This window comes from Phasianus colchicus, chromosome 5, assembly GCF_987193195.1.
Source record: "Phasianus colchicus chromosome 5, bPhaCol1.hap1.1, whole genome shotgun sequence".
NCBI classification, from domain to species: Eukaryota; Metazoa; Chordata; class Aves; order Galliformes; family Phasianidae; genus Phasianus; species Phasianus colchicus.
The window spans coordinates 19192516-19205678 of record NC_143440.1 but is presented as its reverse complement, the minus strand read 5'-3'; the positions used below and the strand labels follow the sequence as shown (position 1 = coordinate 19205678).

At 37.4% G+C, this 13163-nt stretch overlaps 1 protein-coding gene across 4 annotated transcripts in view; it reads left to right on the top strand.

Moving 5' to 3' along the window:
• Nucleotides 1-13163, top strand: part of SHANK2 (SH3 and multiple ankyrin repeat domains 2) — a 351210-nt gene that overhangs the window by 55188 nt on the left and 282859 nt on the right. For all 4 annotated transcript variants that reach the window (XM_090140753.1, XM_090140754.1, XM_031593318.2 and 1 more), the window contains 6 exons: nucleotides 2110-2313; nucleotides 3821-3892; nucleotides 4465-4573; nucleotides 4851-5002; nucleotides 5781-5948; nucleotides 9242-9358. In XM_090140753.1, the coding sequence (XP_089996879.1) occupies nucleotides 2110-2313; nucleotides 3821-3892; nucleotides 4465-4573; nucleotides 4851-5002; nucleotides 5781-5948; nucleotides 9242-9358 (822 nt within the window). The remainder of the gene's footprint in view (nucleotides 1-2109; nucleotides 2314-3820; nucleotides 3893-4464; nucleotides 4574-4850; nucleotides 5003-5780; nucleotides 5949-9241; nucleotides 9359-13163) is intronic.

Genomic DNA, 13163 nt, shown 5'->3' with positions numbered 1-13163 from the left:
CCTGAGCACGTGGTAAGTTGTAAACCAATAAAATAAATTTAACACAATTGTATTAAAAGCATGGGAGGTATCTATAATTACTTGAGGACAATAAAATAAAGGCAGGCAAGAAAGCACATCTCAGAGTAAAAGCTGTCAATGGCTGTGGAGTGGAAGGGGTGATGTCAGCAGAGTAGGGGGTTTGCTTCTGGGGGTTCACTTGCCACAGATTCTGCTTGCGTGCTCTGGAGTTGCCAGCTGCTAGTCCCTTCTCCATTATTTTATCACTCTCCCATCACACACCCCAAAATACCCTGGTCAGTACTTGAGCCTTGTCTGAAAAACTGCTGGGAAAGACAAACCCAGTGGTAATTTTTAATAATTCATGACCGGCCGCAGTGGAGCTGGACAGGACCCAATTCTGCTGTGCCTGTCTTGCTCACTTGGTTATGCCACTGCAAGATGCTATCACAGCAGCCTCAACAGCACTGCCAGCCAGCAATGACAAATAGAGGCCATTGCAGTGTCAGTCCTCATGTCTGAGGATTAATTCACAGAAGCACAGCCAACTCCTCTGTTTCGGCTAGCCCTCTGCTCTGATTAAATGAGTGCACAAGGAGGGCTGGTTGACTACAGTGTCTACTCAGTTAAAAACAGTTGTGAATTCAAAGTCTTCTGGCTCCTGCTTGGTGCTTTACACTGTTGAAAATTTTTGCCATGTACTATTGAAATGGCCAAGAAGACACCGTAAGCATATAAAGTAATAGTGGCTTATGCACTTGCTAATAAAATTCAGGATTGAAACACTCACATGAATTTGTTAGTTGATTTGTGTTCATGGGATCAGAGGTGACATTTTGGATGTATGTTGAGTTTGCCAGGATAAATAAGTTTAGTTGAAGAAGACAAACTGCAACCATTTTCTATGGATGGCCTCAGGACTTCTAAAGGATGCCAGCAGACACTGCTGACTTGAGCAGTGCAGAAGCAACGAGGTTAAAATATTTTTGGCAGCTCATACTGGTGAATTTGATTTCATTTAAGATCAAACTGCTAAATAAATTCAAACACAGCATTGCTCACTGGTTGAGCGTAGGGATTGTCCTGCTGTACTCTGCACTTGGTGTGGCCTCACCTTAAGCACTGTGTGAAATTTTGTGCATCTTAACATAAGAAGGACATCAAACTGTTAGTGAGCATCTGAAGGAGGGCTACGAAGATTGAGAAGGGTCTGGATGGCAAGAGGTGTGAGGAGCAGCTGAGATCCCTTGGTCTGCTCAGCCCAGAGCAGAGGAGGTTGATGGGAGGCCTCATAGTGATATGCAGCTCCTCACAGGGAGTGGAGGTCAGCACTGAATTCTGTTCTCTGGTGTTGGCAACAGGACCCCAGGGAACAGTATGGAGTTGTGTCAGGGGAGGATCATGTAGGGTATTGGGAAAAGGCTCTTCATCAGAGGTGGTGGACATGGCTCCAAGCCTGATGGAGTTCAAGGAGCATTTTGACAACATCCTCAGACGTAGGGTTTGGGTGGTCCTCTGTGAAGCCAGGAGCTGGACTCGGTGATTCTTGTGTGTTCCTTTCAACATCCTTCAGGATGTTCTGTGAAATAGTTAAACTTCTTAAACTCTGAAATTTCATACTGCTCACTAGTAGAGAAATTGCAAAGGTTTCTGAGTTTTTCAAGTCCTCTGCTGCCTCACATCAGACAGTTCCTCTCATAAGCTTACCTGAAGATAAACTTATCCTAACTGACTACCATTTTTCTGTAAAACTTGCAGATCAGACTGGTCATCAGAACAGCCTACAGTCAAGTGGGTGGTTAAACATGTTGTAACATCCCTTCTTTCATTTGGTCTTTCTAACCAAAGGTTTGCCATGAAGGCATATTTTCTTTGAAGAAGGACTTGGTCAATGAAGTTTATGAAGTGACTTGAGATGTCCTGCGTTTTCACAGAGCATGTGTACTAGTTATTATAGAAGAATGAGTGTCTGAAATATAATTCTGTTGATGTCGATTTTGTCATGGCACATACAGATTTAGATAAACAACACTTGTAAATTTTATAGCATAAGATATTGTTTGAATGTTTTGTCATAATTCAGATTTTTTCTCTCATTTCGCTTTGCAGAAATGCATTAGATTTAACCCAGAAGCTTCAGTGTGGGTTGCAAAGCAACGAATTTTGTGCACTTTGAATCAGAGCTTGAAAGATGTCCTGAATTATGGACTGTTCCAGCCAGCAAGCAATGGTAGAGATGGAAAGTTCTTGGATGAGGAACGACTTCTCAGGGAATACCCACAGCCGGTGAATAAAGGAGTTCCTTCCCTAGAGGTATTTTTAGATGGAAAATCTGAAATAACGTTGTATTGCTCTGATACAGATTATACCGTAAACTATATGTGAGATTTCTGCGTGCATCTGAATTGCATTTGGGAAACAGCAATCAGCAAGTATGAATTTGAACTCTTTATCTCAGAAGTGCTAGTGTTTGCTTGCTGGTGGAGTTATTCTGCATGTCACCCCCAGAGTCTGCAAAGAATCAGACCTTTGGGGAGATTTGATTTGGGCACTTTTGTCTCCTGAGGACATAGGAGATGTGTTTTAGGAGAGTAGTCTGTGATTTAAGAAAGAATTGTAAGGTTCTGGATTAAGATTTTGGGTATGTGATTAGGTTTACTTGAGTAGGGTAACAGTTGCTTAATAATAGCCATTTGTCTCCTGCCAAAGGAGGGTCTTTCTGTCAGGAAGCTAGGCACAAAACTAGCATTTAATTAATGTTAGTGTTGATTGTATGATGGTACATCATCCAGTAATAAAAGTAGTTAATGAACTTTCCCCAATATGACACAAATGAAAGAAAAAAGAACCAGGGTCCAGAGAGAGTTTTGAGTCCTGTATTGTCCAGCAGTTCATTTTCAGAAAGTTGATCTCTGATGTTCACATTATAGCCATAAGCAAAATAAATAACTGCTTTATTTTCTCTGCCATGTTTGTTGCAGAGTTTTGTTTAATAAGCATTCAGTTGGTAAAATTATTCTCACAGCAGCTAAAGGGTTGCAATGTGCGGGTTAAAAGTGGGCTTTTATAGAATCTGGTATTAAAGTTTCCTACGCTGTAGTCTTGCTGTCCAGCAAATGTGCTGCATTCTTTGAACTGTATATATTATGATGAGATAATAACAAATTATAACTATGTAAACCCCATGATTTTGGCCACAGACGTTTCCATGCTAGCCAAAGGGTAGCAAATGCACACAGAGACTGAATTTCAGATAAAAGAGACAATCCTGTGAACCTCACCCACAGGACCAGTCCCATTAAACATCAGGAGAACTGTTCCCATGTTCTGCCCATGTTGATTTTACGGGAGTTGTTTCTGAAAATTTAAATTTTAGAAGTGCTAAGCTGATATTTTGAAGTGTGTATTTTTTTTATTTAACATGACTCTTTAGGCCTTCTTTCTGTCTGAGACCATAAATAAAAGTGCAGAGATGCCCTTAGGAGTAAGTGCCTTTCACTGTAATTCTTGCTAATTTATGTAGATTCTGGAGACTGATCTCATTTCCCATATAATTCCACTCATCTCAGTACATTTATACAAGATGGACATTTTGCTTACATGAACTGTACAACTATAATAACACATTTTTTATGCATAGGGCTGATTGTACATAAATATTCAAAATAAAATAGTAGGTCTTTTTTATGAATATTACTTAAATCTACATCACTTTGGATAATCTTTCTGGTAAAGTCAGAAATGTTTTTATTGCTAGTTTTTAAGCAAAATATGACATTTAAAATTTTTCTATATTTGTTTGTTGCTTCTTCCCTCTCAGTTTCGATACAAGAAAAGAGTGTACAAACAGTTCAATCTTGATGAAAAACAGCTGGCCAAACTTCATACAAAGGTATGCCCAGTTTACTGGGGAAATTAGTAAATGTCTACTCAGAAAACTAATGTGTCTGAGAAACTGGAAATAAGTAGTTCATTACCACTTGAGTGAATTGCAGAACAACAAGCAACATGTGTTTCCCACACTGACAGGGATGTGAATTGTGATCTGTGAATTTTGCTCATAGAAAAATACCTGTGTTTGACTCTTACACAGGTGTACAAGTAATATCCAATGAACATTACTACACAAATACAGTGTGTTTTTAGCATGCTGCAAAAATGTGATCTATGTCTTCAGACTCATTTGCTGGTCCGAACAATAATGATTACCTTACCAATCTAATTTCTTACTAAATTAATATTTCATTCATTTTTTGTTAAAACTATCAACAACTGAATCTTATTACATTTGATTCCTGAACTTTACAAACTGTAGGATGTATTATCATGGTAAAAATTTGGGTTCTTCAAGAGTGTGAATTAGTTCAATGATGTCAATGTATATATTGTGACAAAATATCTCACTTTAAGTCAAAATTTTCATTTCCAATTAGAGGATGATTCATTTGTCACTCTTTATTTCAGGCTAACTTGAGAAAATTTATGGATCATGTCCATCATCTCTCAGTGGAAAAAATCACAAAAATGTTGGACCGAGGACTGGACCCCAACTATCATGACCTAGAAAGTGGAGGTTAGAACAATAAAAGTAGCAGCATAACATAGTACCATGGGTTTGCTCAGCCTAAACTGATTAACAGGTTCAATCTCATGCATTTTATCTGTTGCCTTTGCATCTTTAGCCTAAAGGTATCTTTATGGTTTTGCTGGCCAAGGGAAGAAAATGATCATTCATGATTTTCTTTGATCAATACTTTTAACTTAATATTTTATAAGATTTTAAAGCAAATGCTCATTACTTTATAAATCTGATCATTTCTTTTTCATGTGTATATTATTCTTTTTCTCAGAAACACCACTAACTTTGGCAGTTCAACTTGACAATACAGTAGAAGTGATAAAAGCTCTGAAAAATGGAGGAGCACATTTAGACTTCAGAGCCAAAGATGGAATGACAGCTCTGCACAAAGCAGCTAGAGCCAAAAACCAAGTAACCCTCAAGGTAGATGCTTTCAGTAGCAAATTATACATTACAAATATATAAAGGAGAATGCTTTCAGTTAATTACTGTATCATCCTCAATGGATCCATTAAGTTCTGTTTGTTCTAGTGCATTATAGGCTTTCAAATCTTATGATTTGCTGTCAGTAAAGGGTCTTTTTACTTTTGATTCTTGGATAGTAAAAAAAGTAGTGAAATGTAAACTTATTCACTGATTGATAGATTGGGACAGATCTGCTTAAGGAAACAGTGATAGTGTTATTACTGCTTATCTCTTGGGAAGAAAATGCCAGTGACATGGATTATACATTGTATCTTTACAGTCTTTTCAGTTTTCTTTTATATTTTAACAGGTATTCAGACATCGCCTTGATAAACTAGATTCAAACTTACAGCATTTGATTATTTCCTTTTGACAGATATTCCAATTACGTGATATTTTTGATAAAGTATTCTGTAAGTGAAGAAGTAAATGTTTTTCAAAGGTGATGAAGCATTTTCAGAATGCGAGTTCTGAAATTTATGTAATATGGAAACTGTACATTGTCATTCATCCTTACCTTGTTATCCCTCTAGATTCCTTTAGGTTCTACTTCTTTTGAGGTCATTCCTCGCTTAACTTACTCTTTGTCACAGCCTATTATTTCAGCTTTTAAATAAATAAGCTATAAATAGACATAACAAATATCACCTTCTGATTTCTTTTTCAAGGAGAAAAGCCCCTTTTCACTTATAAGTCCCTTCAAAAAGCAGTTTTCAGTGTTTCTGTTTGTTTTCAGACTCTTTTAGAGCTTGGAGCATCTCCTAACTACAAAGACAGCTGTGGCCTGACACCACTGTACCACACTGCTGTTGTGGGGGGGGATCCTTACTGCTGTGAACTGCTTCTTCATGAACACGCTACAGTTAGCTGCAAAGATGAAAATGGATGGCAAGAAATTCATCAGGTAGGGAAGATTACTTTTTGTTTAGAATTCAAATTGTACTGGGAAATATACTCTTCCTGTACATTCTATGTGCAGAAACATACTGTATACAATGTGTCTAAACACTGTTTTGAATACCATTTGTATATGTTCAGCCCTTGCACACTGAAGTATGGAATTATTGATTATTGCTTTGCATCCTGCTTTTGCAAATGCTTACTGTAGATTTGTTGCAGAAATTTCTGCCGGCTGCTAGTGATATTTATCCAAAGGACACTTGGATATGTGAGTGTTTTAGAGACATTCTAGTTTAAAAAAAGAAAGAAAAGGAAAAAGAAAGTGTAAATCGATCTTCTGTTAGCAAATAAATGCTAATTTGACTGGTAAAACTTCTTGTCTGTTAGACATATTTTCTTCTTTGTCTTTGAACTTTACAGGGAAGATTTAGATTCAGGATTCTGCTGCTAGAATCATGTAGTATGTTGTATTGCAGGTAGTTGAATCCTCGCAAACTCATAATCTGAGTTCAGTTTTAACTCCTTGCATATATGGAAACTGAGATTCTAATTGTTTTTCTTCTGCTGTTCGTACATGGTGTTCCTTGTCTTTTCTTATAAATTCCATGGGTGGATAAAAATGGGAATATGCTCTATGAAAACAAACAAACAAACAAACCCTCCAAAACTCCTTACATTCCTACTTAGGTTATCTAGGCTCAGTTTCTGTTCTATATAAAGTTCATTCAGTACACAGCCATGTTTCTTCTTTTCTTTGAAAGAAATGGAAGATGGTTTTGTTACCTTGTTTTGGGAAAGAAACTGGAAAAAAGTTTTTTTTTTGTATGTACGCGTATTTAAATCTGGATTGTTTGGATCCATCTCTAGTAAGAAGTAAAAAGAATTAATGCATTGCCATCATTTCTGAGCCTGTGAAGGAAATGGATTGTATAGATTGAAGTATGTAGGTTGGTCCGAAAGTAATGCCTCCTATTTATTTCCATGGAAACTACAGCTGTTATAGAGAGAACAAAAGCACTATTTCATAGAGCAAATTCTCATCTGCAAAACACTATTTTTCAATTCAGTAATCACCAATTCATGCAGATGTGCTGATCAAGATACTCTTTATTTCATGATGTGACAATTGCGCACAACCATCCAGAATGTGGCTTGTCTTTCATGTCACAGTCACCACTGCTGAAACACACACTACCCACCACCTCACTGTGCTCACATACACTAGTCTCCATAAGCATTCAGCAAGCATCAATGAACATCAGTGGGAGCCATTATTTCCACATGCAGGAATTCAATTGCACACCTTTGCTTCTTATGCATGCCCATGTTGGATGCCATTTTGTCAGACTGCCCCTCTGCTGCCATCTGTTGCACAGCAACAAAATGGAATGGAATATTTGTGGGGAGGTTCAACCTCTACTGCCATACCACCAGCATCTGCTTCTGATGCTGTCAGCCAACATCATAATAAAAGAGAAGGCATTCCTTATGGAGCAGCCATTCTCCAAGCATTTCTCAGTGAATTAAGGAAGACAATGATATGATACGATCACATATGTTGTCTGCATGAAGAAGGCAAAGTTATTTTGCACGTCAAAGACATACTTCTTAGCGAGTGTGTTTTTAATTTTGTTAGAAAATCTGCAGAAAATTAGCCTCCAAGTTGCCCTTGTTGTAATGACAAAAAGGTAACGTGTTCTGCTGTGCAGTAATAGGAGTAAACTAAACATCCTCTTGATATACTCATCCCTTTCTGTTGACTATAACAGGGAGCCCTGATTAACATTTTGGACAGCTTACCTAACATATATCCCCCTGACAAGGGAAATGCATTTCCCTTATATTTGTTGCCTTCCAGAGCTCCCAAAAAGCTGAGAAAACATTTCTGTCAGATTGGCAAAAAGAGGAAGAAGGTCAAATCCTGCTTTAACAAGGAAGCAAAGTGAGGGAAGAGTCTGGCTTTAGTCCAGCTTGTTGTATGAAGAATACACCTGTGCATTCATATCTAGATGTTGACTGATTCTCAGAAATTGGACAGAGCTGATAACTAAATATGGCTTATTGTACATTTCATCTAATGTCCCTGCAGTCAGAAACACAGCTTTGATTTGGTTCTGTTTCTCCCTTTTGCAGAGTTTCAGTTGCTTGCTTTCTGTTGCTCAACCGTAAACCTTTCTGTTCAGCTGACATGATTTTGGCAAATAATGTATAAATAACTGAACTATTTAATAAAATGCTGGGGAATTTTCTTTCTATATGATGAAATTTGAAATTAGAGGATGATGTGGTCGTTAATGTATTAGCCTGGGATTTGGGAAATCCGGTTCACTCCCAGATGTGTCACATTTAATCTTGCATTCAGCAGTACACTTAATTCTTCTGATTCAAATTGCAAGATGTGCAGGTGATATAATCCCCAGTGAAGTCAGTGTAATTAGGTACCTACAGCAGAGTGTTGTATATAAGCATCTCTCAGCTTAAATCCTGCGTTATTGTATAGGAAAAATACTGATTTGAGACAATGTCAAGTTAAAATTTTATTAGCTTTAAGATGCTCAGTTAGTGCACTATAGAGAAGAAGGGAGGCAAGAACATGAGACTGATGAATGGAATTAATGTGATTTTTCTCAAACCTCTTTGCTAATCAGGGAAGTTTAAAACTTTAGTGGAGTCTCTTTCTTTATCAGTTTATTTCCAGCTATTCAAGGTCTAATGTTTTATCTCTGTGACTGAAAGTAACATTTGACAGTGTTAGAAGTTAAGTGGCAAAACACTTGAAAGGAACACTCTTTAGGATCTTGTGTACATGGTGCATCTGCTGACATCACGGAATCTGAAAATGTTTTTTTGAACTACTTTGACCATATTTTCCCAAACCTTGAGCAGAATTTGAAAATCTGATCGTCTTTAGTGCCATCTAGTGGACAACTTCCCAAAGATTTGCGGGACAAAAATCTACTTTCAGTCAACTGTCAAACATGATGAGCATAATAAGAATATTGGTTCCGTTTATGTATCCTATCTAAGAATATATTCATTGTATTTTACTGATAAGTTACTGTTAAGGATATGCTTAAACTTTTGCACAGATTTGGTGTACCTGAAATGCAGATAACTCAGTTCACAGATGTATATAGATCTGAGTCTTGTCATGCAGTCCATGGGTGGTTTTGAAAGTTGGGTCACAAGTAAAGTAGTATCTTCTAAAGACACTGACCTGGAACGCTTAACTGATGCAACTGGATTATATAATATAACGTAGTATAATAATGGAGACATTAACACATCTCTTAATAGGCTTGCCGATATGGACATGTCCAACACCTGGAGCACCTCCTCTTCTATGGTGCCGACATGTGTGCGCAGAACGCATCGGGAAACACAGCACTGCACATCTGTGCTCTTTACAACCAGGTGAGCAGGCACCCACCTTCCCTGCTTTTGAACAGCGGTCCTAGAAACTAGAAAATACATAATTAAGCACCATTGTATTCTATTATCATTTTATTCACTAATTACATATGAAGGCTGCTCATCTATGGTAGCAGGATTATACCTATCCACTGGAAAAGCTGTTAACACCACGTATTACTGAACTATGTTTTTTAATATCACATCCGAGTACTTGTTTCCTCTTCAGGACTTATTGATGTTTTGCTGGAATTTAAATTAGAATTAAATAAGAAATACTTAGAAAATACTGTGGAGATATATCTCTAGATTGTACAGAAGATATCTAATTCCTTGCTGTTTACAGCTTGTATAGTCATTTGCAAATAAAAGAACCATTTTGATTTGATAGCATTTACATGTATGGTGGAGAGGGAATGAGTTTTACAACTGTGTTAAAATACAGCATGTACAATGTTGCATTGAATTAAAAAAACACAAGTCATGAGATGTGACTCTAACTAACAAAACAGCTGTTAAAGCATCTGCTTCTTAATTAATTACCATCTTGCCTTTTCTGAAGTCTTATCAAAGCAGATTCTTCAAGTATGTCTAAAATTACCTCGACAGTTTTAAAAATAGGTTTTGGAGAATAATTTGACAATTTTCAAGTCTGCTGGCTTGATGTGTGTGTCATAATTGAAATAAATTCATAGAGTCCTGGTGTACAAATCTTCCTCATTAATGCTGATTATTGTTTGAAGTATGCAGCATATCAGTGGGTAATGTGCCACTATGGGATTGCTTGTTGCTCAGTCTGCAAGCTTTAACAGGGCATTAAGTATCCAGAGTAACTAGGTTAAGGTTAGCACGTTTTCTTCACTTCTGTAGTCACTCAAAGGTTCTGCAAGTTAACACTTTTCAGGTTTTCTATCCAGAAAAGTAAAATTCACATTCTCAGCAAAAATTTTACTTGTAAGCTTCCCATCAGGAACTTATAAGCAACTAACTATTAGCTCTTCTGCTTAGTATTTTAAAAATATATTTTCAAACTTCATTTATTTCATTTTTCCCAAGTAAGAATTTTGAAGTTTGGATCATAGTGCACATATAAACTTAAAAACGTGAATTCATCTCTCTCTCATATTTTTAAAAATTTTATATTATTTTAACAACTTATTGCAGTATTTCAGTAGCCATAGCTGTTTACAAGACCACACTTTTAGCAAAGGTTATACAGTATGAAAATTGGAATTTTTCATGTACAGATGTGTTCTTTTGACCTCGGTAGAAAAAATCATTCTGTGGAACACTTAGAGGCCCTCACTGAAATTTCATCTGCAAATCATGGGTATTTTTGAAGCCAGTTAAATTTGGCTCTGAGATTGGATGTTTTACTACAGTGTAATGATTTTCTTTCCTTAATTAGGAATATGTAAAAATAAACATTTTTTTCTCTAGGTGCTGTGAAACGTAACCTGCATTAATTTTTTCAGTGTCCTTTTTAGTTGAAAGTTGCTGTTAACTAATGTGGAAGGAAGGAACTGTGATCTTTTTTGGCTGAAGAGGATATGAACAGCAAAATTCTTTTTTTCCTTTTGATTCCTGTAGATGGAGTCATTACCCATTGAATTTTTCTCTTCCAGCTTTCCCCATGGAATTTTCTAAGGATTTCAGCAATTCTGTTTTCCTAAGTTCCAGCTAAATGCTCATCTGACTACATTCTTGCTTTTTAAAGGTTTTTTTTTTTTTTTTTTTTTTAAATATTTACTAATATAGAGCACAGAAAAAATAGTAAAAAATATGAGATTTTACATATTTATCTAAGTATTTTTATGTTTAGAGTTACAGATAATAACCTTAAGTACAGATATCAGTGCAAGCAAATGAGACTATTAATTATACAGTAGAAATGCTTGTGATGAGAAAACAAAAATGTTGTGAAATAGGACGTTATACATACCTGGTCACAAGATCATAGAATCATGGAATGGTTTGGTTTGGAAGGGACCTTTAAGATTGTCTAGTTCTAGCCCCCTGCTATCGGCAGGGACATCTCCCTCTAGACCAGGTTGCCTGGCCTTGAATGCTTCCAGGGAGGGGACATCTGCAGCCTTGCTGCCTGTGTCAGTGTCTCACCACCCTCAAAGTAAAGAATTGCTTTCTAATATCTAGTCTAAATCTACCTTCTTTAAAACCATTTCCCCTGTCCTGTTGCTACAAGCCCTTCAAAAAAGTCCCTCCCCAGCTTTCCTGTAGGTACTGGTCCCTGTTTCCTTCAGGTACTGGAAGGCCACTGTAAGGTTCCCCCAGAGCTTCTCTTCTCCAGGCTGAAGAGTCCCAACTCTCTCAGCCTGTCCTTGTAGTGGAGGTGCTCCAGCCTTCTGATCATCTTTGTGGCCCTCCTCTGGACCTGCTCCAACAACTGCATGCCCTTCTCGTGCTGGGAACTGAACAGTACTCCAGGTAGGGTCTCATGAGAGCAGAGCACAGGAGCAGAATCACCTCCCTCGACCTGCTGGTCACACTTCTCTTGATGCAACCCAGGATACAATTAGTCTTCTGGGCTGCAAGCACACGCTGCCAGCTCATGTTGAAACTTTCATCAGCCAACACCCCCAAATACTTCTTCTCAGGGCAGCTTTCAAACCATTCTCTGCCTAACCTGTATATGTGCTTTTGCTTGCCCTGACTCAGGTGCAGACCTGATGAAGATAAACAGTAAAGATGACATAGAGGAAATACTGTCAGAAAGTCTAGCATTTGAAAAGCATGCTAGAAGGTTTCTGGCAGGTTACAATTGGTCATATTTTACAACAGTGTATACTAGTGACTTCAGGGTACTATTTATTAATTAAAAAGAAATGTTTTCAAAGGATTTCATTTGCAGATTTCTGCAGTTCAGAAGGATTTTATTCATGCATTTCTCTTTTTCCTTACAAGAAAGATCACATTTGGTTTGCTCTATTAGCTATTAGTAACTTTATAGGGAAGAGAGAGAAAGTAAGCCTCAAGACTCATCAGTATATTTGGATAGCCAGCCCAAATAATTCTGGGTAAAAAAAAAAATACTACTCATACAGTAAATAGCAGAAATGCTAAGTCACAGCTTGAACCAGTGAATGAGCATCTGGTGGAAAGGCAGGGCCAAAACAGGGGAGCTCAGGTGTATTCAATGTGCCTGAGTGACCAGAAGGGGGTGGGGCCAGGATCCACCCCTTCTCAGACCTCATTTAAGTGTTGGCAATGCTTCTTGAAGTAAGTAGTTTCTTTCAATTTTTTTTTTTTTCCTCTGCCCTTGGCTCTTGAATTTGAGCAAATCCTCATTTGCTGTAGCTTTGTACCTTGGTTCTCTGCTGTTATTGCTGTGCTTTCCATTGTGTTACAGCACTGAAATGAGTGAAAGCCAAACCAAAATAACAAAAATGCCTCCCCTCCATTCTCTTCCATCCCCCTCCTCCCCCCCCCCCAAAAAAAAGCAACAAAACATCTGTGACAAGAAAAATAGGAGGAAACAAGGAAACAAGCACAAACCCAACCATAGAACAGAATAAGTCAGTGTGATTGGATATGGTGCCAAAGAACTGGGATATGTTTCAAGGACTGCTTTGTTTAATTTTTAGCAGTAGGGGAGTATGCCCTTCATCACAGGTACCTTACCATTCCTTTAACAGTACTCTTTTCCCTACAAAATAGGCAAAATAGGCAAAAACTGTATGGGTGCTAATTTTGTTGTTAACAAATATGTTTTCTGGAAGATCTAATTTATAATTATATTATTATATTATTTTATATTTTTATTTTTATATTTTATTTATTATATTATTAT